The sequence below is a fragment of the Artemia franciscana genome, chromosome 4 (assembly GCF_032884065.1).
Source record: "Artemia franciscana chromosome 4, ASM3288406v1, whole genome shotgun sequence".
NCBI lineage: Eukaryota > Metazoa > Arthropoda > Branchiopoda > Anostraca > Artemiidae > Artemia > Artemia franciscana.
In genome coordinates, this window is record NC_088866.1 from 6,055,926 (window position 1) to 6,082,744 (window position 26,819).

Sequence of the window (26,819 nt, forward strand, 5' to 3'; positions counted from 1 at the left end):
GACTTTTAACTGATTAGCCTACTGAAATTTTCTTATCCTATGTAGGCCTAATTAAAATATTTTTCCTCTTTCAGCAGAGCATTACAACTATCTGTCACAATGAAAAATATCCAGGGTAACCTGAATGGAATGACTATAAAAAGACAAATGGAAACCACAATATAGAATCTTGAAATTATACATCTGGCCACACAAATTGAATCAGGCTACCCAATCGCCAATTCTTCCAGATTTGAATACGGATCCATGTTTGAACTTTTCAAATATTTCACCCTCAAAAATATTTTCGGCACTAATTACGTGCTTACCCTATGCATATAGACGCTTCTTTACGTGTGAACACTTTTCTTTGGAACCTTTAAGGATTTCGCTATAGGATTTTTATAAAATCCTATGCGTGTAAACTTGGCATAAGTGAACGAGAATGCTTTTTTGCGCACGACCTGATTCTGGGACGCACAACAGGCGCGGGGAAAAAACACGCACGGTAAGTTATGAACTCATTTAAGGAAGAAACTATCGGATTAAAATCTTGAATACCCTGTGGAAACCCCTGGAGATTGGAGGAGAAGTTCTGGAAGCTCTGTTCAATTACACCAACAACAAAATCCAGTAAAAATGTCTGTCAAAACATATGGAGATAAACCATTATCGTTTCAATTAGAGGAAGGAGGAGATTTCTATTGTATTGGCTCAGAGGTAAAACTCTTTTAGACTTAGATAACTGCCTGGTGATTTGATTGTCTGATATACTGTTTTAGTAGCCTAGTGACTAAATTTTGGAGATTTTGCGAGTTCAGAATGGTATAATTACATCATTTCCTCTCTCTTGAAGGAATCTTGGTAAAATTTCAGTTTAGTGGCTTCCTTATATCCTACAAAATATTTGATTTAGGTGACTGAAACTTTTCAGAATAAATCCAGGTAAAATTCTAGTTAATTGGCTTCTTGCTGTCTTGGAAAGGGTTTAGGTTTGGAAAATGAAACTTTCAGGGATGGGTCTACAGGCTAAAGTATGTCCTGGGAAGGTATTTTAAAGTACCCACCTCCACTCCTTCTCCCTCTAGAGGGCCTGAAATTTGCCTACATGACATACCTATTGAAATTTTGACAAACAACATTTTACCTTAATTTTCAGCTACTAGTTGCTTTTTCTCTGCCTTTAGTTCTGAAAGTGCAATTCCTGCTATTTGAGTAGAATTTTGAGCCATATCAATGGTTTTTTCAAAATTTAGGAAATATATTTGCATATCTTTAAAACCTTATAAAATAGAATTGAACAAAGTTATGAAGCTGAAAACCATTTTGTTATACTTCAATTAAGCAGAAGATCTATTTTGCAAAATTTCACTTTTATAACACACATATTTTAAAATTTGTGTTCCAAAAAACATACCATGCTAAATATGAATAATCTTAAAGAAGACTTAGAGAAATCCAGTTTAGCCTTAGTGATTGTACTGAATATTGGATACAAAAAAAAATACCAGTAAATTTATAGCAAACAGTATTACTGGCTTTTGTATAAAGTGAATATACCACTCAATGCCCTTTTTTATGCTCTTTACAAATATAATAATTGCTTCTACTAGAAATTCAGATTTAAGCACTTTTTGACCTCTTAAAAATGACCTAAATATGGGGGATAAAAAAGGCTTAAAACATTGGTCTCAAACTTTATAACATTGGATTCAAACTTACTGTTTCATTATAAATCCCTTTTTTTAATGTTATATTATCCACAAGCACTGATTTTCCATGATTAAATTGGATAAATAAATTTTATCAATGTTTTGGTGTTTTCTTATACCTTGTCACCAAAATTTCAATTAAAGCATACGTTTTTGGTCATTTTTTACAAAATAATAGGAGATTTGAAATTACAAATCTATAATAGTTTAGAAACAAATTTGGGCTATATATTTGCACATCAGGGGGGTGGGGGTAAAGCATAGCATATATTAAATATGTCAACTAACCATTGCTGTATTTAATATAGTTAAATTTATAGCAAACAGTATAACTGGCATTCATAATAGCTGGCTTTCCCATTTTCAACAAAAAATGCATGCTTTTATTTAAAATTTGATGTCAAGGAAGAAGAAAATGCCATAACATTGATAAAATTTATTTATCCAATTTAATTGTGGAAAATCAGTGCTTGTGGATAATGTAACATTACAAAAATGGATTTATAATGAAATGGTAAGTTTGAGTCCAATGTTTTAAAGTCTGAGACCAGTATTTTAAGCCTTTTTTATACCCAATGTTTTGGTCATTTTTAAGAGGTCAAAAAGTGCTTAAATCTGAAATTCTGGTTGAAGCAATTATTATATTTGTAAAGAGCATAAAAAAAGGCATCAAGTGGTATATTCACTTTATACAAAAGCCAGTAATACTGTTTGCTATAAATTAACCAAAATACCATGTTAAATGAGAATAATCATAAAGGGGTAATAGTAAAGCTCTTTGTGAGCTTGGTTGTGAGCTTGGTGAGACCAAGATTAGAGTTTTGATGTACATTGCCCTGCCAATTAATAAAACAGGCCAGATGACTCTTTAATATGTCCAAAGACAGTTAACAAACCTGTAACAGGTCTCAAAGATAAAGAGTTTGCATGCTGACTGCAGAGCTTTTGGCTACCAACTCTAACATACCATCAACAAAGAGGTAATATGATAATGACCTACAAACTGCTCTAGTCTGATCTCTGTGGAATCATCTAAGCAAGACAACATTAGGATCAGTAACTGTTGACAATCTCAAATCTCTACAAGAACTAGGCAACTTAACCATGTTTCACACAATAGGATGCAGAAGATGTCCCACAGCCCTACCATCACTCACTGACATACACTAGATTTGTCTATATTGCTAGTAAGTCTGATTTAAGGTAGTGATAATCTAACTAATATAAATGTGCAGCATATTATAAAGTCAGAATTTAATTGTTCTTTATGGCCTCTAGGGAGAAGGGGTGGGTGTAGGTAATTCAAAATATCATACCACGAGATCATTAAGGAGCTGGATACATTCCTGAGAGTTTTATCCACATAATGTGGCTACTTTCCAAGATAAAATATAACCCTCTAAACTAGAACTTTAATAGAAGAACTGTATAACTTTAGAATCAACTTTAAAAGTATGTTAAAATACTTAGCCTACTTATATAATTCCTTTCAGAGTAACAATAAACTTTAATCCCCCCCTTATTGTCAAATATGTTCCTCAAATTGCACATGCACAATGAAATTTACAATATTCTAAATTTGCTGCTGTATTGCTTGTTTGCCATTAAATCAATTTGAAAAAAAGAGGCATGTGTAGAAAATTCATTGCATATATACAATGTTGGGTATATATTTGACCCTTAGGTGGGGACGGATTCAATGAATAAGTATTATTACACCTTCAGGTGTACTAATGTTTTAAAGTAGTTTTCAAAATTTACAGTGTTCACTTTTCAAGAGTGTGAATACAGCAATAATTCCTCCAGGTTACAAGAACTGGTTTGAAGATCAAGTTAACTGCCTAATGCATGGCCTTGGTCCTAGTTTACAGAAGGAAACACAATAGAATTCTAAAAACAACTCCAACAATTCTATATTACTTACTTGGGGTAAAACTGCAGTACTTCACCAGTGCCTGATCTTGATCAATATTCTGATTAAAACATATCTTTCCTAATCATAGACAGCAGGCTGCTGTCTTTGGTTAGTTGTGTCTGGTTAATGGTTAGGAGAGGACTAGTTAGGACTGGCTGACTACAATCTTGGAAACATTGAGTTTCTCAACATTTGAATTTAGAAAAAAAGTGACCCTAATCGATTTAAATACAATTATTCTGTTGTACAGCACTTGTATTAGATTAAATCTATCCTAGATTGACTCTGTTTGTGATTGAAATATGTTCTTCTAACTTTAAGATTCTGTGTCAAAGATTAGACAGAATTTTCCAAGATTAGGCTAGAGCTTTAAATGTGTGACTAAAATTAGGCTCCACTGTTGTCTATCAGCATACTTTAAATCCTGAGTGTTTTACCCTATATGGCTAGAATATTCAAGCTAATCACATAATTATTAAGAAGCTTTTGATGTATCCAATGGTGAAACAATCCACTTTCTAGGTGGTATGATAGATATTTTACAATGATTTAGTTGTTAAAGAGTGGATTAGCTTGCCAAGTATTGGGTATTTCCCTATATTATTCCTACAAGCACTTCACTCTGCTTTAACCCTCCTAATCTTCCCTTGCTTCTGATCTTTAAATACTCTAAGTAAGATTGTAGAGAAAATAGAACACATTTGAATAGTGTATTTACCACAACCTAGTTGAAACAACATTAAGATTTTTAACCACATTGACTTTGTTATCAAATCAATACTTTTGTCATTTCTAAACAGCAATCTTGTAGTTCTTTGTTGTGTAAATCTTCAAAGGCTCTTTCCTTTGAATTCCTTGTTTGATTCCAACATCAGGCTCTTTGAGCCTTCCCCAGGGCGGTTGTGTGTATTTATAGTTTTTGTAATTTAGTAGTTAATAAAGAGAGTTCACTTCAAAGAAAGAGTTTTATTAAAAGCTTTAAAATGCTGTTTTGTCCTCTCATAAAGTTAAGCTAGTAAGGAACACCTCTTTTTGTTCTGAACAAATTAATATTGTGAACATAATGGCAGTAATTGAATGCATAACCTATGTTAAAAGCTTACCAAGTATTTCAGTGACTTAATCCATAACTAAGCACTAGAAAGGAAACCAGAGCAGTCAAATGCTTTCACAAAAATCAGACAAGATGCAAAAATATTGACTTCAGGTTTGATTGATGCTATAATGTTGCAGAAAACTAAATCTATATATGCCAGAAATTATTTGAATGAAGTTGGAATTTTTGTGGCTTACTTTTCACAAAGCAATCTAAATTACTCTGACCTTGAAAAAAAAGAATAGTATAAAAGTAATTTCCCCATTTGTATCTATTCATTTTCTGTATATAGCCACAACAATTGTCTGATCTCTACTTTTTAGCGTTGTCCCTAAGAAGGGCCATTTGACACAAACTACCTCTAGTAGTACAATATTTATAGAGGTATGTAGAGGAGGGTTAGGGATTAATTGTCAAAAATGCAAATAAATCTGTGACAATTAAAATAAGCAATAAAGTCAAATCTCATTAATCTCTCTGTGAACAAAATACTTAAATGTACATACCAAAAGGAAGAGAAGTATTATATAACCATATAAAGGAATGCATTCCTACTTTACTATTTTAAGTAAAAGCAAAACTGTAAGGTAGAAGTGGTATAAACTGCAATAAAAAGTAGCTATAACAGATAAAGCAATGTCCAGGAGGGGTTATATGCATTTTTAAAGGTTCTCACCTCCCCCAACAAAAATTTCAGATGTGACCTTAATAATAGATATCCTGTTTTCTTTTTCAGGTAGGTAACTACCTCAAGATGTTCAGAGGGTCATTGTATAAGAAATATCCTGGACTTACTAGAAGAATAGTAACACAAGAAGAAAGGAAAAAGCTAAGTGATGCAGGTAAAACTCTTTCTTTTGGACTAACAAAGGCTAAAAGTAGCTGGATTTGTCTAAGTACGCTGCCAAGTCTTCTTAGAATTTTTATCATTGGCAGTATGCAATGTTTTCTTGGTGTCAATTATCAGAAATTTGGAGGGGGACACAATGTGTCAAAACATAAGGGGAAATTGTATTTTTTCAGTTTTTGAATGAAAATCCCCCAAAAAAGGCATTTTACAACAAAAAACTGTAAACAAGGTATTTTTGAAAATCTAGGGGATGTATCTCCCCCTTCCCTCCTTACCCCCAATTGAGACAACTGTCTGGGAGACAACTTTACATTGTCTCACATGACTCCCACCTGTATAGTAGGCTTAAACTTTGTTTTGATGTTTTTCTAGGGTTTCTGTTAGTATTCATCTTCACTATTATAATGCTACGTTTCTTAAGCTTTCAATACTTGTATTAGTGTTTTTTTTTTACAATCTAAAATGAATCTGTACTTAAATTTTGCTTGGTTGAAATTTGGAGATAAAAAAAGCTAGTTTGAAATGAAATCAACACAGCCTACAAGAATTAATATGATCATCCATTGTCTCCCACAAAGAAATCATAGCCACTTTTTGTTTGCTAAAATACTTTTTGAATTTGGTGCAATTGGGAGAATAAAAAGTTGAAAATATTGTTTTGACAGCATACATTCATTTGATTGGAGTATAAAAATAAAACAATGATTCATATCTTGAAATCTTAGTCTGGGTAGAAAGTATTTAAATCCCTTTGCGTCCTACATGATGTTCATAGTGTTTGAATGTCATCCCAGAAGCAGCTTTTATTGCACAGGGAATATTTTCATAGGTATTATCCATTTTGTACAATAGCCTTTGGTATTCTGGCTGCAGAAAAGATTAGCTGGCATGAAATGCAAATTTAAGCCACTCACTATCATAGTTCTAAAGACGCATATGGTTGATAACATAGAAAGATTTCCTGTCTACCAGAAAGGAGATGGATGTATATGACTAGGTTGGTGTTTAACCCATCTTTGGTTTTTAAACCAAATTTTTGTGTTTAGGTTTGTGATGCCCCAATCTGCAGCATGATTCTCTAATCGATCTTTGTCTTGAATAAGACCATACAAGATGTCACATGCTGCATAGAGTTTTCAATTTGCAGCAATCAGATCAATCTGTTGATCTTGTAACTTTCTTGTAAGGACCTTTGCTTTGATAATGACTTGGTGAATGAATATCACAGGAGTGTCAAAGAAAGTAACAGGATTATACAGAGTTTGAGCTTTTTCTTTTGATATCTTTTAATTCCGTTCTGTTAGCTGTTCCTGAACGTCTATGATCAACGAAGATACACTTTTATTTTTTGCAACCAGGCTGAAGATGTTCGCAAAGTCTTGTAATTGAGGGATTTGGGATTTGTTGGACCTAAGAAGAGAATTCTAATTTTACAATCTAGGGCTTGCTAAAATGAAGAAGGTCTTAGAACTATTTCACGTTATCTTGACAGCTTTAGTATACCCTGGTAGAATTAAACAAAGATTGGCCTAGACAGGAAGTGCCAAACCATGATGATGATGCCAAGCCACGGAGATCCCGTAACATTTAAACCTTGAAAATACACTAGCTAAAGAATACTTGGAAAATATATTGAAGCTGAAGAATGAGGTTCATCAGTTACATATCCAGAAGTTTTGTTCAGGGAGAGCTGGTGCCAAAAAACTTTAAAAAACTCATTAAAAATTTGTTTATGCGCATTTTCGCTTTGTTTTAATGAGTGGGACGAAAAGTTTAGAGGAGGGGGTGGTCAAACTCCATTACCTCCCCCCTCCATTTGGGATGCCTTGGGATCCATTGAGACTGAACCGCATTCAAACAATTCCTAGTTTATCTTAACTCCATTAAATTTAAACCTGTTTAACTCAACTGCTTCTAGCTCAACCTCGCAATTCCACCCAGTATTTCCTGATGCTGTTCAGTTCCCATTTAAATCAGCCATTCTTAACATGCCCTCCTAATGAAGTTTGTAATGAATAAAAGTTAGACTCAAATGTAATTTTACAAGATTGAGTTATTTGGTATTTAGATGCATGAGACTTGAAATGAGTTGGGTTGGGTTAAATTGGGAAAAACTTAATGTGGATTGAGTTAAAGGTGGGTTAAGATGAATGGGGTTTATTTGCAAGGTACTGAGTTAAGCTTGGACTGAATTGCATCAGGTTGAAATGAATTGAACATGATTGCATGGTCACCTAAGATGGTGAAGAATATTGTAGTTGAGAAACTGTTCTTTGAATTGAAAACATAAAAACACACTATCATAACTGCTTTGACAAAACACTGATACCAAATCAATAATTTCGAACCCTCAAATGCAGAAAAGGATAAAAGGGGTGAAGGCTAATGTTATTTCAGAAAATACTGCTATCCTAGGCTAGTGTTTTTTCATATAAACAGTCGTTCTTAAATCATACTATGCCTGTTACCTAATCTTAGTGGTATATTTATACCCATCCTCCACAAAAATGTGAAAGATTTTTTTTAAAGTCAATTAGATATCATCTTAATATTACACCTTAATGACCAATTCATAAATGTTTTCCCGCTATTAGAAATAACAACGTTCAGACATGGTGACTTGCAAGACAAACTCTGACAATTTGTGAATCTATATCATAAAATTTATCGATTTTGCCTTTATTATTCCAATGTAGGATTATTTGCTTTCTAATTTTGAAGAGGTAAATAGAAATGAGAATGCATGATTTAATTGAAGACCTCAAAATTGCTCTTAGCTTTGCCTAAGAAAATACTTTACTTTCAAGACTGTTTCTTTATAAAATAAATGACTTACAGGAGTTGTTTTTAAAAGTTTTCTTTTTTTAAGGCCTAAGTATCCATTTATTGTCAGCCAATATATCTCTGCTCAAGGCAAATGAAGTTGATGACTTGATTGCTGGAAAGGATGAAAAATATAAGGGGTCGCTACACACAAATACTGAGCCTGTGTTGCCAAGGTATGTCTTATATTGTATAAATTTGATCTCCAGAGCTAAAAATAGTTTCCCAAACATCGCTTAAATTTGTATATATACCAAAAATTGGATTTTCTTAAAAACTGAAGCAAGTGTTCTATCTTCAAGTAGATATATTTTAGCGTAATATCATCTAAAATTCAACTAAAACGAAATATTTAGAATTCAAGCCCTTAGAGTTTTCTAAGATGTGCAACTCTGACACAAAATATTACCGAAAATCTAAAATGGCCAAAATTTGAAAATGCTAAATTCCTCAGCATCTTTTTAATCTAGCATTGTCGACTGGCCTGGAGAGAGCCTTTTAAATAATTTTGTAGCTTCCATCTTTGGGTGTGGTGCGAAAATAGGCAAAAGAATATGCTTTATTTTAAGTTTTTTGTTTTTAATTTGAGTATAGGCTACTGATATTCTAGTTACAGTTATTGAGTTATGGCATCAGCAGTATTTGAATTTCTCGACGAATATAAGTTTGGTATCTAAGACTGGATCTGTTCCGGTGAGATTGATTCAGTCTCTACTCTGCCATAAGCTATTTTCTCTGTCCCTATCCCTGGAAGGGAAATCTTCGATTTGTGGTTTAATCTTGGTGTCAGAGTTGAACTTTGATGAGCTGGCTTAACCAGAATCGTGACTGCAAACAGCACTGCTCGATGACATTATGGTGCAATGCCCCTTGTGGAAACTGTAGCCTAGCAAACAACAGAATACGGCACAGGATTTTGATTAATGGATAATTCTTCTGGGTTTGGCTGTTTTGGGGCTGAACTATCTCTAGCTATGTTACTTATGATTGGTTGCCTTTCCATTGTATTATAATGTTTGCTGGCACTGACTTTGTAATTAGCCAGGGGTAACACACTAATGAGTGCATTTCCAGGACATCAGCTCTTTCTTGATAGGAGAGTATCGCCAAGTGTGGAAAACGTTGCAAGTATTCAAGGTGGACTCATGCTTACACAAAGGAATTCAATTGGATTGGAGTCATCTCCATTCAATTGGAGATCCCGGGAAGAAGTTACTGGTCCCTGACAAGTACTGGTGGTACACGTAGCTTTTTTTGAGGCCATAGTTATATTATTGTTGAAATAATATGAAAATTGATACGTGGAATGAGATGAAGTTGAAATGCAACTAAAGCATCAAAATTTTTATTGAAAATTTCTGACATTTAGAACTAGACCTGTTAGGAGTTTTAGAAACTTATCTTCTTGGGTTTGGAGGTAAGAAATTATGTAACGGGTTTATTTATTCAGGTAGGAAGAATGGGGATCATAGGCAGGGGATATGGCTGATGGTGCATAAGAAAGCTCGAGGTCTTGCTTAGGTTAAGAAGGTGTTAATAATGGAATTCTAGTTGCTCACTTTATAACCAAAAAATGCAAGGTATTAGTCATAGGGGTAATTGATCTTGATAAACCGCCTGGTGAAAACAGTAATGATTAGGGTTAATTTTACATACAATTTTAGGAAAAAATAGACAGGACCCGTGATAGAAATAGGGTATTTTTAATAAGTTGTTTTATTGCCCAGTGCTGTAAATGAGGATAAATGATATTCTGTCTCGGGTGGATTTTCTGTGGGAGAGGAAAATTGCAATTTCAATAGACTACTATAGTTTTGTTGAATAGTTGTTGAATAGTGTTGAACACTATAGTGTTGTATTCAACAAATGTTGAATAGTGTTGAACAGTTTTGTTGAATAGTTATAATCAATGTAATACTTGGCCATGAAATAATCCACTGATGGAAGTTTTATTGTTGTGGCAGAGTTGATTGAAATCCTTGTTTATAGAAATAGGGATTGATGGTATTCCAGCTTTGGTAAATTTGTTGTTTGGAGCAGAAAATAGTAACAGTTATAGACTGCTGCGATTTTGTAGGTATGATAATCTAGTTATATCTAATCCAGTATTTGGTCATAGAATGACACAAAAACTAACATGATACTGATGTATTGGTAAGAAAGCTTGCCTTAATGGTTGTTTGGTTGGTGAATCGAAGACAGGGAGCATCGATACAGAACACTAGAGTATATAGAAGTGCTGTTGTTGATGTTAAAAGTAAGGGTCACCTCTATATCTAATATAATGTTCAACTCTGGGAAGGGTAACCTTGTACCAGGTGGCTATAGCGCTAATAGACTCCAGGAAGGTAACTTCAGATGAACTTACCAAGAACAGTTGAATAACCAATTTTTTTCTATTATATTAATAATCGAGGAGTGTCTGAATCACTAGACTCGTTTAATCCTCAGTTATAATGATTATGAACGTGCCTTTGATTTTAGCTGATTGACAGGCTTTAGTATAGTACTGTCTGAAGTCTTTTTATTGTATTGTGTGCTATAGAAGCACGTTACTGGAATAATATCGTGGCTGGTAAGGTAGGAAAGGTCGTTAGTAGTTGCTTTGATGTAGAATCAGAAGCTAGGGAGTGTTTTGTCTTCGATAATATCAGTTTTTTAGTGAACTTCCTCCTAAGAACATGGCAAAGACTATGGAAGGTAAAAAAAAATGAGAAGGTAAGACTTTCCAAGACAGACTACCCTTAAGTGCCATAGATAAAACTGTTAAAATGGTATAAAATGAGAAGGTAAAACTTTTCAAGACTTAGATTACTCTGATGATTTGAGTGTCCAAGATGAAAATTATATAAAATGAGAAGGTAAAGCTTTCAAGGCAGATTACCCTGAGGTTTTGAGTGTCCTAGATGAAAATGTTAAAATAATATAAAATGAGAAGGTAAAACTTTCCAAAATTTAAATTATCCTGAGGATTTGAGTGTCCTAGATAAAAATGTTAAAGCCCATTCCGAATTAGACTTTGCTAATACCGAGATTCAGCAAGGGCTAACTAGACCCAGTTAGAATTTATGATGCAATTTTCTGATTGAAATCATTCAGTCAGAAAACTATACAAAAAAATCTGATTGGTTCAAGCTAGTGCTAGCTAAATTTTGGTATTAGTAAAATCTTATTGGGAATGAGCTTTTAGCGACACAAACGGATTTTCAAGGTTCTAAGAGTTCAGGTTTCAAAAATAAGATTAAAAATTAATGTTAAGAAGATTAAGTCACATAGAGTAGGAATACTAAAAATTAAGCAAGAAAAATGGGTTTATTTAAATATAATAGTGGAACAAAAAACGAAATAAAAAAACAACAACCAAACATTGATTAATAAAAAAAAAGTCTGAATATTTCGGCTCCGTGTCTGGGAGCCTTTCTCAACGAAAATAAAACAACTTTAAAGAAGAAAAAACAGTTTTTAAAACTATACTTAACTCACTTAATTTTTTTCGCATGCTGATCAATGGTCCGCCTTGCGGAGGTACCGATCTCCTGGTTCGATGCCTTCGGTCGGGAGTGCAATGCGTAATTGGGAGCAGATCATCCGATGCTTCCTGTTTTTTTTCTTCTACATTTTCCAGGTGCCCATTTAGAGCTGGGTACCGGCTCTATTGGGAGCTGGTACCCAGTTAATGGGTACCTGCAGGTAATGGGAGATAGTTCGATTTAAAATAGAACCATTAAAAAAACCAAAAACTAAACAAACGATAGAAAAGAAGAGAAAAAAAAGAACACAACTAAAAAACAAAACAAATAAATACAAATTTATTTCAATAAAAGTCTTTATTTCAATAAAGCAATGGAACGAAAACGAAATAGAAAACAACAGAAAACATTAGTAAAAAAAGGAATATTTCGGCTCCCAGTCCAGGTGTGTTTCTCAACAGAAGGAAAAAACTTTAAATAAGAAGGAAAAAGAATTTTTTTAAACAATTGCATCTAAAAAAAATAACAAACTAACACACAGGAGAAAGAAAGATAAAAAAAGAACACAACTAAAAAACAAAACAAATAAATACAAATTACATTTGTGACAGCAGTTCTAGAAGTGTTAAGAATGTGAGGTTGTGTTTGTTTGTTTGGTTTTTTAGTTGTGTTTTTTTTTTTTTTTTTATCTTTCTTTCTCCTGTGTGTTAGTTTGTTATTTTTTTTAGATGCAATTGTTTAAAAAAACTCTGTTTCCTTCTTATTTAAAGTTTTTCCTTCTGTTGAGAAACGCACCTGGACTGGGAGCCGAAATATTCATTTTTTTTACTAATGTTTTGTGTTGTTTTCTATTTCGTTTTTGTTCCATTGCTTTATTGAAATAAAGACCATTTTTCTGTCTTAATTTTTCGTAAATAGAAAAGCAGTATGTTCTAAGAAATTATTTGAGTAGAAATACTACAGCAAGGAAAAAGATTCTCCACAGCCATTGATGGCACATATAATGTCGAATAGACTTTTTATTTGAACCAATCCTGCAGAAGCTGGAATCGAACCCAAGGATTTGTATTACAAAGCTTAGCGTCAAACTACTGTGCTATCAAAAGGTTTAGGCTAAGAATTAATGAGCATTAAGAGACAATGTTTGACAGAGAGACTATTGATCAAGCGAATTTACTTACCTGAGTAGTATTACTAGTTAAATGTACAAGGTAGAATAGCCGAGTTGTAGTTTTTTTTTTTTTTTTTTTTTTTTTTTTTTTTTTTTTTTTTTTTTTTTTTTTTTTTTTTTTTTGCATTTGAGAAAAAGTTTGGAAGAATTGGAAGATAAGTGTGTGAACTAAAATTAGAATAACGGAAGCAATGGTAATGACAATGGGCTGGCATTGCTTTGAAATTTGAGGGCTTCGAAATGTTGAGAAATATTTACTAATTGCATTCCAGACTTGTCAAAGCGTAGTTTTAGGATACCTTTGACCGACCATGTATAAAAAATAATTGTCAAAGTGTAGTTTTAGGTTCTTGTTTGAACAACCGGATATAAAAAACAACTGTCAAAGCGAAGTATTAGGTATTCATTTGATCGATCACACATCAGAAATAATTGTCAAACGATTGTTAAAGTGTAGTTTCACATACTCGTTTCATCAACCGGAAACCAAAAATAATTGTCAGAGCATAGTTTTAGGTACTCACTTGACCGACCACATATCAAAAATAATTGTCAAAGGATTGTCAAAGTGTAGTGTTAGGTAAACGTTTGACCAACCGCACATTAAAAATAATTATCAAAGGATCGTCAAAGTTTAGTTTTAGGTACTCATTTGACCAACCGAATATCATAAATAATTGTCGAAGTGTAGTATTAGTCACTCATTTGACCGACTGCATATCAAAAATAAATTGTCAAAGTGTAGTTTTAGATACTCGTTTGATCAACCGGATACCAAAAATAATTGTAAAAGCATAGTTTTAGGTACTCATTTGACCGACCGCATATCAAAAATAATTGTCGAAGGATTGTCAAAGTGTAGTGCTAAGTAATCGTTTGACCAGCCGCATATCAAGAATAATTGTCAAAGCGAAGTATTAGGTACTCAGTTGACCGACCGCATATAAAAAATAATTGTCTAAGGATTGTCAAAGTGTTCTTTTAGGTATTCGTTTGACCGACCGCATATCAAAAATAATTGTCAAAGCGAAGTATTAGGTACTCAGTTGACCGACCGACCGCATATAAAAAATAATTGTCTAAGATTGTCAAAGTGTACTTTTAGGTATTCGTTTGACCGACCGCATATCAAAAATAATTATCAAAGCGAAGTATTAGGTACTCAGTTGACCGACCGCATATAAAAAATAATTGTCTAAGGATTGTCAAAGTGTTCTTTTAGGTATTCATTTGACCGACCGCATATCAAAAATAATTGTCAAAGCGAAGTATTAGGTACTCAGTTGACCGACCGCATATAAAAAATAATTGTCTAAGATTGTCAAAGTGTACTTTTAGGTATTCGTTTGACCGACCGCATATCAAAAATAATGATCAAAGCGAAGTATTAGGTACTCAGTTGACCGACCGCATATAAAAAATAATTGTCTAAGGATTGTCAAAGTGTACTTTTAGGTATTCGTTTGACCGACCGCATATCAAAAATAATTGTCAAAGCGAAGTATTAGGTACTCTGTTGACCGACCGCATATCAAAAATAATTGTCAAAGCGAAGTATTAGGTACTCAGTTGACCGACCGCATATCAAAAATAATTGTCAAAGCGAAGTATTAGGTACTCAGTTGACCGACCGCATATCAAAAATAATTGTCAAAGCGAAGTATTAGGTACTCAGTTGACCGACCGCATATAAAAACTAGACCTACGTTGCCTGGGCAACGTGAAGTGTTGCGGCAACCTTTGTCCGGCTTTGCCGATTAAAGTGTTGCGAGAGCAACACTTTGGTTTTGTTTCTTCGCTATCGGTTAAATGCTGAAGTTGTCAAAACTATCAAAGCTTTCAAAACGGCATATTCAAAGAAGAACACAATCAGTAATCACATGATCAAATTCTTCAGCGTTGAAAAAACAACAGCAAAAGAATATCGGAAAAAGGGACTAAATTGAGTTTGCAGCCAGTTGAACTTTATCCTTTTCAATCGTAGACATCGTGACGGATGGAAACTTGGAACATTATCTTATGTAATCTAGTTGGTATTATAAAGCTATCTGTAACTTTTCAGGATCAAAATACCATCAGGGACCCATAAATTTCCTGTAATGACTCGCCATCCAATAATAAGCGATCCTGGATGGCGAGTCATTACAGGAAATTTATGGGTCCCTGATTCCATAGATGTGTACCAATTTGCACAAATTTGTAGCCCCTCGTGAGCCTCCTCTAGCAACCGATTCTTACTCACAAGTCCCTCTCCTGGGATATACATCCAAGTTCACCGGAAACAAATAATGGGTACACCAACTAGCAAAAGTTCCAAACCCCTTGTCGCTGAAGTCATTGTAGCCTAACAGCCGATTATTACTTACAACTCCCCTACATGTCTTACAATCGGGAACCAAGTTGTTCTTACCATCAATTACACCAGAAACAGATAATAGGTACACCAATCAGCAAAAGTTGCAAACCCCTCATTGCCAAAGATGATTATAAGCTAATAATCCACTGTTGCTTGGAAGTCCCCTACATATCTCACAATTGGTATCGGCCTATTTTTGGTTCAAGTGTGTACCTTACCACTGAAGTTGTCAACCCCTTGAAACTTTCAAACTGGTGTATGTCATGAAGGAATTTTTGTAACAAAAAATGGATGACATATACTTTGATCAGCTCATCAAGGTCTATCGATTGTCATTGAAAAAAAAATTCTATCTGTCTTAGTTCAAAAGTTGGCTTTTTTGCCGGAGGCCAACTTTCTAACACCACCACTTAGAAAGGAGCAAAGGATAAGCTCTAATTTCTTTAGCAATGAGAGAACTTTTAAAGTTTAAGAGGTATATCTGATACCATTTCTCTATTGCAATCCCAAGTAGAAAAAAAAGAATGGTAGAGTCAGCTGAAATCACGAACAGAAATGGCTAGAAACAATAGATGGCAGCACTTTCGGACCCGTGGGAAAATCGCACTTTTTTGTTTCTGTACATTTTTCTATTTATCACTCAAAGAAGATATATTGGCTGTGGGGCCGGGGAACTACCGCATATATTTAACACTTATAGATTTTAGTCCATCTTCAATTTAAAACTGGTGCCTGCCTGCTTGCCTGCTAGAACGGAGCTTTCCACTCGAAAGCAGAAACATGGTTTGATGAAACGAAAGCTTGGCTGCACAACCTCAGATACTCCTCTCTGACATAGGCTATATAACTCCACTTCACTTCGCACACCATAGGCTCTGGCTCGAGGACAAGCAAAAACCATCCTTTTTGGCCCCAGGCAAGAGTTCTACGGAGCTTTCCAAAATGTAATGTCATATTCATCAATCCGGCCTGAGGTCCACACTTTCCGTAAAAACCGCACAGGTTAGACCCTTACCAGTTTCCAGGAATAAGCTGAGATCGGCGGCATAGGAAAAAAAAAAAAAACGGGACAAAACCAAAGTGTTGCTCTCGCAACACAATAATTGTCTAAGGATTGTCAAAGTGTACTTTTAGGTATTCGTTTGACCGACCGCATATCAAAAATAATTATCAAAGCGAAGTATTAGGTACTCAGTTGACCGACCGCTTATAAAAAAATAGTTGTCTAAGGATTGTCAAAGTGTACTTCTAGGTATTCGTTTGACCGACCGCATATCAAAAATAATTGTCAAAGCGAAGTATTAGGTGCTCAGTTGACCAACCGCATATCAAAAATAATTGTCAAAGCGAAGTATTAGGTACTCAGTTGACCGACCGCATATCAAAAATAATTGTCAAAGCGAAGTATTAGGTACTCAGTTGACCGACTGCATATAAAACATATTTGTCAAAGCTTAGTATTAGGTACTCAGTTGACCGACCGCATATGAAAAATAATTGTCTAAGGGTTGTCAAAGTGTACTTTTAGGTATTTGTTTGACCGACCGCATATCAAAAATAATTGTCAAAGCTTAGTATTAGGCACTCATTTGACCAACCGCATATAAAATATAATTGTCAAACATTGTTAAAAGTTTAGTTGTCGGTACTCGTTTGACCGACCGCATATAAAAAAACAATTGTCTGAATAGTTTTAGTCACTCATTTTACCGACCGTATATAAAATATAAGTTGCGCAAGAAATGTGGGTTGATATTGAAAGAGAAGTTAAGACGGCTAAGATACGTCAAACAGTTCGTGGCAATGAACTGTAAGTAAGGATCGACCCGGCTCAGTAGGAACCGAAACTCTAAAAACAGAATTTTGATACCGATAAATACATCAAAAGAATTGAATTTTATGCTGATTTCAAATATGTAAGTTTCTTCAAGTTTAGTCTTACTCATCAAAAGTTACGAGCCTGAGAAGATTGGCTTTATTTTCGAAGAAAGGGGGGAACATTCCCTGAAAGTCATAGAATCTTAATGGAAATCACGCTTTCAGATTCAGCATGTCAGAGAACCCTACTGTAGAGATTACAAGCTGCTATCTGCAAAATTGCATAGTTTTGTGTTTTTTCTTGCCAAAAGAGAGATCATGGATGTGTGTTTATTTGTTTTTATTTGTTGTTTTTTTTTTCAAGGGTGATCTCATCCACTCAGTGGTCTTAGAATATCGTGAGAGGGCTCATTCAACCGCAAACTTAAAGTTCTAGTGCTCTTTTTAAAGTGATCAAAAAATCGGATGGCAATCAGGCCCCCTTCCACGCTTATTTTTTTCGAAAGTCACCCGATCAAAATTTTGAGATGACCATTTTGTTCAGCATAAGTTATGAACTTTGTCCATTGTTTACATATAGTGTTGGTTATTGGGAAGTATACATACGTTTTCAAGGGAGGTTACGTGGGAAGAGCTTTCCATGGGGGAAGGGACTTTTCCCCGGTATTATTTAAGAAACGATCAGAAATTAAATAAAGAAAAGAAGTTTTTTCGATTGAAAGTAAAGAGCAACACTAAAACTTAAAACAAACAAAGATTAATGCGTATATGAGGGAGTTCGCCCCATAGTAAATGCCTCGCTCTTTACGCTGTAGTTTTTGGTACTTTCAAAAGAGCTATTTATTTTAATTAAACGGTCTTTGTGATATAGGGAGAATTTTTAAAGAATTGGAACAAAATTCGAACTTTAGCGTAAAGAGCGAGGTATTGACTATGGGGCGAATCTCTCGCATACGTAATAATTTTTGTTCTTTTAATTTTTAATGTTACTCCTTACTTTCAATTGAAAAAACTTTTTTTTATTTAATATTACGTTTGTAAGATGATAGATTACCAACTATTGTGGTTTTTGACTATCCATTTATGGCTAAAAAAAGACGGTTATTCCTAGATGGGGTAGGAATAGGTCATATGAAAAGATCTAATGGAAGCTGAAATTTCGTTGGAAGGGGTAGAGAGTGAGACCTTAAATAAATTCGGGTGGAAGAGAAGTGTATAAAGCAGTGTTGGCCATAGGTAGCTTAGTGCTGTAGTGAGCTGTTTTTATGAGTAGTATAGCTTTCTACGTCTGGAAACTGTAATTACACTACATATTAGTTTGTGTCTTAATTAAGTAATTGTTTTAGTAATTAATTACCAAATCAATTACCTTGATTTATTTATTCATCTTTTTCTTGCTTACTTTTTGTTGCCATATTCACGGCCTTGGCACGTCCAATTACAAACGAGTCAATTTTGATTTTTGTTTTAAAGGCCAGTGTATCTTAGCTTATGCAAAAATGAAAATAAGTAATGCAATGAAGAGTATATACGTCAGGAATTCATAAATGGGGGTCAGTAATTCACATATGGGGGTTATTTGGGCGTATGCTCTTCTCGATATACCAAGATATTTGCGTTTACCCCCGTGCTTTTTATATTCTTAAAAATCTTGTTTATGCTTTTCTGACTCCCTCCCCACCTGCTCCTCCTTCCGAAAAAACTTCTATGTATTTGCCTGATTGTCAGGGTAACATTCGACTCTTTTATTTTCTACAACGTGAAGTTTATTCCTAAAAACAGAAGAAAAAAATTCTGCAGTACAGGTGCAAAAAGGAATGATTCATGATTCTCGAAGTTAATGTGTACAATTTATCTTTGTAAACAACTTGATTCCTTTTTTTTAACTAGGTTACTTTTTTGTAATAGCTTGACCTTCATAAATAAACTTTTTACTTTGCAAAAAAAAGACAAATTAATATTATTTTCTTCTAGAGATATTAAAACCCGGAAGTCGGGTGCCGCCGCCGCCTGGGTACCAAGTATGCCGAGTAGCTCACACTTGGATGCAGTACCGCAAGCTTCGCCCATCAATCGAAACAGGGTTGGAAAGCGTCTTCGCACCTATCCATTTTGGTAAGCTTTCGTCTAAAAATAGCAATTAAAATTAATGTATAGCAACGAGTAAAACTTCTTATTAATACACGAAAATAAGTTTTATGTAAATGCTAATGAATGTTCGAATGCTTGGGCTTCGCATCCGGAAGATTTCATAAACGGGAAAAGAGTGAGAAAATATAAACAAAAAACTAGTTATCAGATAACTTACTTAGAATTTAGTTCTTGCTTTATCTGTAGCACATAAAGCACTGACGAAGCCTTGGAGTATATGTAGCATGCCTGCTGCCGTTTGGATATCCTGAACTTTGGCCGAACCTTGCAGTGTATTTTTGAAATCCTCGACGCTGAATGGCAATTGAACTTGAATTCAACTCGTCAAAATTGGATGTCATCCTATTTAATTTGAAAACTGATTCCTGTGTTCCTGCCATAACTCTTGGTTTTACTTCTGTCCACCCCGTCGATCACCCATCTTAGGTTTGTCAATCTGCCACACCCTAAAACTTTACCTCGACCAACTTAGATGAAGAATATGAGCGTCTTACATTTTCAACATCTATCGGTCGTGCAAATTCTAATTCAACCGGATACATCTAGCAAGCCTTTACAACGCTGTCGCTCTTCTTCATATACCGCATGCTATTCCCTTCTGGAAACCTCTCACTGAAGAAGAAACTTCGATCAGTGTATTTTCATTTTGTGAAATATTTTCTTCATCTGCCTCCCTGGTACAGGAATATGCTAGTCACTGCTAAGTTCAATGCCGCTGATTCTGATGTTGCTGTTGATAGACGGATAGCGAAGTACAATAGAAAAGTTGATTTATTCAAATGGTCCTCTGTTCATTCAGTGACTTTATCCACAATTTTTTCTTTTTGTAATTTTGTATTTCTGCTTTGTTTTCTTTGTTAGTTTAGTTGTTATAGTTCGTTTCTTTTGGTTTGTGGTGTGTTGGTTTGATGGATTTTTCAATAAGTCTCTTTGTTATGGGGCCATATCCATACGTTCGTCCTTTATTCATTGTAATTTTGTTCATTTAAAGTTTTGTTTCTTCATTCATAATAGTTTTGTCTGTTATAGCTTGATTTAGTTCCATTTTGTTTCGCTGTTAGGTTGAAGTACGGTCTTTTCATTGTCGATAATCCCTATTATAATATACCCCTATTGGGAACAGAGTGCTGGAAATATCGTGCAAAGATTATCGTTTAGGTGATTTTATGGCCTAAAGTAAAGCTTTCAACCACGACCCTCCTCAAAGGCCCCCGTCTGGCCCTAAGTAATGATCCTGTAGTCATTTTCTGGGCAGCAGCAGTGAATGCAGAGAATTCATTTCTGGTGGTTTCATTCACAAACTCAACTTTAGAATATAATAGTTGTATATTAAATATAATAAGTATATTTTTTCCAGTAAGTGTAACTCTTAATAAAATTTAAAAAATTGTAACATTGTAATGTAGCTGTTGGGTAAACATTTTTTTTGTTTTTCACGTTTTTTTATAGGGTAACTAGTCATTTTTTTAACAAAAAAGTAAATAAAATTAAGATTTGTTTATATGCATTTTTGTTATATTTTCCGAGTCATGCCAGTGTTTCAGGGATGGAAGTTCAAACTGCTTAACCTCCCCCCTCTGGATGCGGCCTAGTCACGGAGAATAGTTCCCGAAATAACTGTTAATCTGAACCTGTTCAAATTGGTGTCCACGAAAATATTTAATGTTCGACAGAAAAAAATTTGGGTCATTTTGGTGCATTTTAAAGTCTTTAATACTTTTTTGTGCCAAAGAGGTTGGAGAAAGGGTATAATTAGAGTATATATAAGGGGTATATAAGGGTATAACTAAGGATTTAGAGAGCTGAAGATTGGTAAATGTAAAAAGGCATACGAATTAGACATGTGACGGTGACATTGGAGATGCCTTTTTATTTCAAAGTAAAATGAATTTTTAATAACTCCTTACTCCTCATAAATGGTATTGTTAAACTCATTCAAAGTGAATGAGTAAGCCGTTATCCAATGACGTATCAAAAAATATGGCTATAAATTTGATGGTTAATAATACAATCAAGCCAATCAGAGGACAGATTGACAAGTCCACATAATGAACAACTGAAAAATAATCTTCATTATAGATATTAGTTTTAAATACAAGAATTATTTAGTGGAAAAATATCGATAAGTACTGCTTTGATATTGTAAAGACAGTAGCTGAATCACTTGATTAAAATTCAGGCTTTACCTCAGATATCAATTCCTGACAATCTCCGGATATTTAATTTGCTAGGCTCAACTTTTCCTTTAAAATAATAAAAATACTTTTTCGGAAAGTGGAATATCTAGTAAAGTTTAAAATACCGTTTTCTGACTTGGCGGGGGTTTTGTGAGCAGCAGCCCTACCGTGCTTCGGGAATTCGTTTGTATTTTCAACTTGACATAATTTCGATTTAGTGTTGGTCTTTTTAAGTTGCATTTTTATTTTATTTGTCTTAATTTTTTTTTATTTTTAAGTTTGACTTCTTCATTCGTAATAATGTATGTCCGTCTTGGCTTTTTAATGTAAAGTTTATTGTTTTAAATTCCTTGAATACTCTTATTGGAAATAATGCTTTATATATATATATATATATATATATATATATATATATATATATATATATATATACATTATATACTAGCATACATTTAATTTAAAAAAAAAAAACTTTTCGAATGTTTCAAATATTTAGTGTGATTGTTTTCTTTGCAGCTATGATGATTTAGATCCGTCGCAGATTTATGAAAACGCCAATCAAGAAGAGGTACTAGTTCCTATAAGGCTGGATATGGAATTAGAAGGGCAGAAACTTCGCGACACTTTAACATGGAACAAAAATGGTAAGTCTCGCAGAGTAATCACATGCCTAAAAGAGGAAAGGTCGTAAATGTTAATTAAGTCAATTAAAAAGTTGATTAAAGAAGTTCATTAAGAATTCAATGTTATTTACTGCATTTGTATTTGGATGTTAATATTATGTATTCAGAGACAAAAACCAACAATAACAACAGCAAAAATTCGTCAAATGAATTTTGTCGCTCTGTTGTGGGGCAGTGGGATTGATCGCTTCTTGGTAGTACCGAACCCAGAGATCGAACGTAGCTATAGCAAGACATTGCAGGGATCGGAATTCTGGGGAGGAGATTATGTGAAAATGTCTGCATACTTATCCAACTAAGAAGAAGAATAAATCTTCACTTAAAATTAAAGCCTTATACAGTAAATTGTTAAAGTGCTTAAAAACACCACAAAATTTAACCATCAATTAAAAGCCTGGCTGAAATAACCTGCACAAAGGGTACTGAACTCGAAGTATATACCTTGATTGTCCAGTTCCTGGGATCCAAAGAGCTACTCCAAAACATATAATTAAAACCGAGCTACCAAGTACAATTAAAAACTGAACTGCAAAAAGGGAATCTTGTATACATGTTTTTAACTTGTCAGTAGGTTATACCTGCAACATCATATATTGTAGGTTTACGTTGGTGGAGCAAAAGTGAGAAGAGTAAAGACTACCAACATGTTATCGAACAATTATATTTGATTACCTTATTTACCAATTTTAAATACTCATTGATATTATAAATATTGAAATTAATCAGCAGTTTTTACTATAGTAGTAAAGTTACGTCACAATAGCTACTACGTAGCATGGCAACATTTGATTGAGTTTTTAATCGTCGTCTAGTAAATACAGCTGCAAGTAAATACAGTAAATAGTAAATTAGTAAATACAGTAAATTAGTAAATACAGTAAATACAGCTGCATTTCCTAAAGAAGAAGGGTCAGAATCTGTATGCTGAGAAAAAAGGAACTTTTAATTTTAAATTTGTTAAATTTGAATTTTTGTATTAATATATTTTAATTCTTTTAATATATATATTAATATGTTATTTGAATTTTATATTAATTATATTAACTTGCCAGCTTATTAAATTTCTCTTGATAAGAAAGAACAAATTTATCTGAGATCATTCTGTATAAATTTAATTTTTTTATTAGATTTAAATTTTTTAATTTAGAATCTTTAAGAATTTAAAAAGAAGGAAAACCAAAGATTAAAACAGCGTCAACTGAACCCAGAAGGGAGAATGGCATATATTTGGAGATTCAGGACGTACGTCTTGATTGTCTACTGGTGTTTGAAAGTTTAAACAGCTTTCAAACAGTTCATGGTAACGAACTGTAGTAAGGAGCGACCCGGCTCAATTGTAACCGAAACTCTAAAAACGGAATTTTTATAACAATAGTTACTTCAAAAGAATCGCATTTTAATGCTGATTGTAAATATATAAGTTTCATTTAGTTTAGATTTAGTTGCCTTATTTTAGAAAACAGAGGGAAACACCCCTTAAAAGTCATAGAATCTTAACGAAAATCACGCCATCATGTTCAGCCTATGAGAGAACCCTATAGTGGACGTTTGAAGCTCCCATCTACAAAAATGTGGAATTTTGCATTTTTTTTTTGCCACAAGACAGGTCACGGATGCGTGTTTATTTGTTGTTGTTTTTTTTTTGTTTTTTTTTTCCTAGAAGGTTCCTATGCATATCTTGAGTCGTCCTTACCTTTCTTGCTGAATTTTTAACCAGCTCAAGTTGATTTCGACTATTATATTTTACTGTATAGCTTATATATTATATAGCTTAAGTTGATATAACTAAATATTTTATTATTTTTGGTAAATATTTTTTTTTATTCTTAACAAGTATACCGATTGAAAGCATATATTCCTTTTACAAAAATGGAAAAAAAATGGAATAAAGAAGATGCAGAAGGATGCTGCAAATGATTCCTTGCCATTGTCTGTATGTGCTGCATAATTTGTTCTGCACACTCTAGAAACCCCACGCAAAGGGTTTCATTCATCACTAGCAAAAATATAGGCTGTTTTCACTGCATTGAACTAACACGCTGTTGAGCTTGTTTCTACGGTAACCTCCAATAACAGAGTATTGGTTTTTGAAGGGGTCTTGACTTTGATAAGCCAGTCTTATCTGGCCTAAGTTGTACAGAATCTGGATGGGGTCTATCAGTTGAAAACTATTAAAGCTTCCATTTTTGTGTTTAATATCGTGGCCCTTCCAGTTGGAGTCTCAATCTGACATCTCCTAAAAAAATAATAATAATTTTTAGCAGCAAGCTGGAATCACTTTGCTACCTCCCGTGTAGCAAAAACCGGTTTTCTTTCTTCAATTGAGGTAGTTCTTTAGGTAAGCTGGATTTTTGAAGTAGCTGCCTATTAAGCAGGTGTAAGTTCAGGACTAATTATTCCGTATTTGTTCATTGAACATAGTATTTCTTATTTTGTCTTGAAAATAATTGAAAAACGACAAATCCCCCCCAAGCACTAAAAAATACATTGTATGCCCTCTGTATATTCGTATGAATTTATTACACGGACAGGTATTGGGAGGGGGAGCAGTTAAATAAGAAGCCATTCTACAATATGTAGAAATTTTCTTAATGTAAATGAGTTTAAATTTTGTTAAAATTGTATTTAATCTAGGGCACGTAAATTAGATAGGCACTTTTTTTTTATTTATGATTAATAGGTTTTGATGTATTTAGTGTCGAAGGGATGGGGTAATTTGTGCCCAACTCCTGACACTTTAAACTGCCTTGAATTTCTGTGCACTTCGTAGTTAAATTATCTCGCTTCTTTTTTCTTTTTTTTTACAATAGGCTTCTTCCTTCCCAGGAAAAGAAGTCCATTTATGACTTCTAATTTAGTTTTTCGACTTCTAACTTAGAAAGCCTATTTGCTTTCTTTTTAGAGATAATTATTACGCCAGAAATGTACGCTGAGGTTTTATGTGATGACTTGGATCTGAATCCTCAACATTTCATTCCCGCGATTGCAGCCTCTATCCGACATCAAGTTGAAACTTTTGGTGCCGACACGCAAAATCTCATGGAAGGAGCCATGGATCAGCGAGTGACCATCAAGGTAATTGGGTCAATTGCATTCTTATTGATATAATAAGCAATAATACACAGATGGCGGTGATCTCATTGGTGTAATGTGTAATGACGTCAGTTGTGATAATATTAGTAATATAATGTGATAGGGAAAATACTAACAAGTAACAGAAGCTGCTTAAAATAAAACAAAGATAACACTAGTGATAAGCTAAGAAATTTTTTTAATAGATGGATGAATAAGCTGTAAGGTCAAAGGAAAAAAAATCTACACATCAAGGAAGAAAGAGAGTAAGACACTTAAAGGCAGTCGAACTCTCAATTTTAGCGAAATTGAGCTACTGATATATTCATATGTTAAGTGGCATTATAGCATATTTTTGCCACTAGTGGTACATTTTTCAGTGGCATAGTAGCCACTAATATTTAAACATAAATATTAATATATAGAATTACGAAGATTATCACTTTGGCGGTTATTATAGGTGGGGAAAGTGGACCTAGTCGGAAATAAACATGAAAAACCATTTAGCAATTGCTGTTTCTAATATGTAAACATAAATATTAATATAGAAAATTACGGAGACTATCACTTTGGTGGGTATTATACGAGTGGGACATGGACCTAGCTGGAAATGCACATGAAAAATAATTTAGCAATTGTTGTTTCTAATAATCTATATATATAAAAATAAATTGTCTGTGTGTGTGTGTGTCGAGTGACGTCATGTTTGTGTGTTGACTAACGTCATGTTTGTCAACTGATGAAATTACATACTGGGACACCGGGACACAAATGACGACCGGGACACAGGGAATATAAATGACGACCGGGAACCTCAAAGAGAAATTACAGACTGGGACACCCGGACACAAATTACGACCGGGACACAGGGACACAACTACAACGGGGACGCCAGGGGCACAGGCGGGATATATAAATGACGACCGGGACACAGGGATTGTTCGAATAGAAATTACAGACCGGGACACAAATGACGACCGGGACACAGGGAATATAAATGACGACCGGGACACTCAAAGAGAAATTACAAACTGGGACACCGGGACACAAATGACGACCGGGACACAGGGAATATAAATGACGACAGGGACACATCATTAGAATAATGAGGTATAGATCTGAATACGGATTGTTTTTCCCATGGACAATTATATGTTGCATGTTCAAGAGTCAGTAAACCTGACAATCTATTTATATGCATAGACAATGGGACAGCGAAGAATGTTGTATATTCGCATGTTTTACGTAGTTAAAAACATATATATATATATGTATCTATCTCTATTCACAGGTGGGGCACAGGGACACAACTACAATGGCGCGTAACGACTTACGCGCGCGGGGGGGCTTGGGGGGTGCGAAGCGCCCCACCAACTAGGTGTTGGGGTGGCGCGAAGCGCCACCCCAACAGCTAGTTAAAGATAAATATTAATAGAGAGAATTACGGTGACTATCACTTTTGCGGGTATTATACGTGCGGAAAGTGGACCTAGCAGGAAATATACATGAAAAGCAATTTAGCAATTGCTGTTTCTAATATTTAAAC

At 34.2% G+C, this 26,819-nt stretch overlaps 1 protein-coding gene across 1 annotated transcript in view; it reads left to right on the forward strand.

Moving 5' to 3' along the window:
- Positions 1–502: 502 nt before the first annotated feature.
- LOC136025912 (SWI/SNF-related matrix-associated actin-dependent regulator of chromatin subfamily B member 1-A-like) overlaps positions 503–26,819 on the forward strand; it is a 48,055-nt gene continuing 21,738 nt past the window's right edge. The window contains exons 1-6 of the mRNA XM_065701976.1: positions 503–699; positions 5,439–5,544; positions 8,422–8,551; positions 19,165–19,305; positions 22,035–22,162; positions 25,104–25,276. Coding sequence (XP_065558048.1) covers positions 619–699; positions 5,439–5,544; positions 8,422–8,551; positions 19,165–19,305; positions 22,035–22,162; positions 25,104–25,276 — 759 coding nt within the window. The 5' untranslated portion in view covers positions 503–618. The remainder of the gene's footprint in view (positions 700–5,438; positions 5,545–8,421; positions 8,552–19,164; positions 19,306–22,034; positions 22,163–25,103; positions 25,277–26,819) is intronic.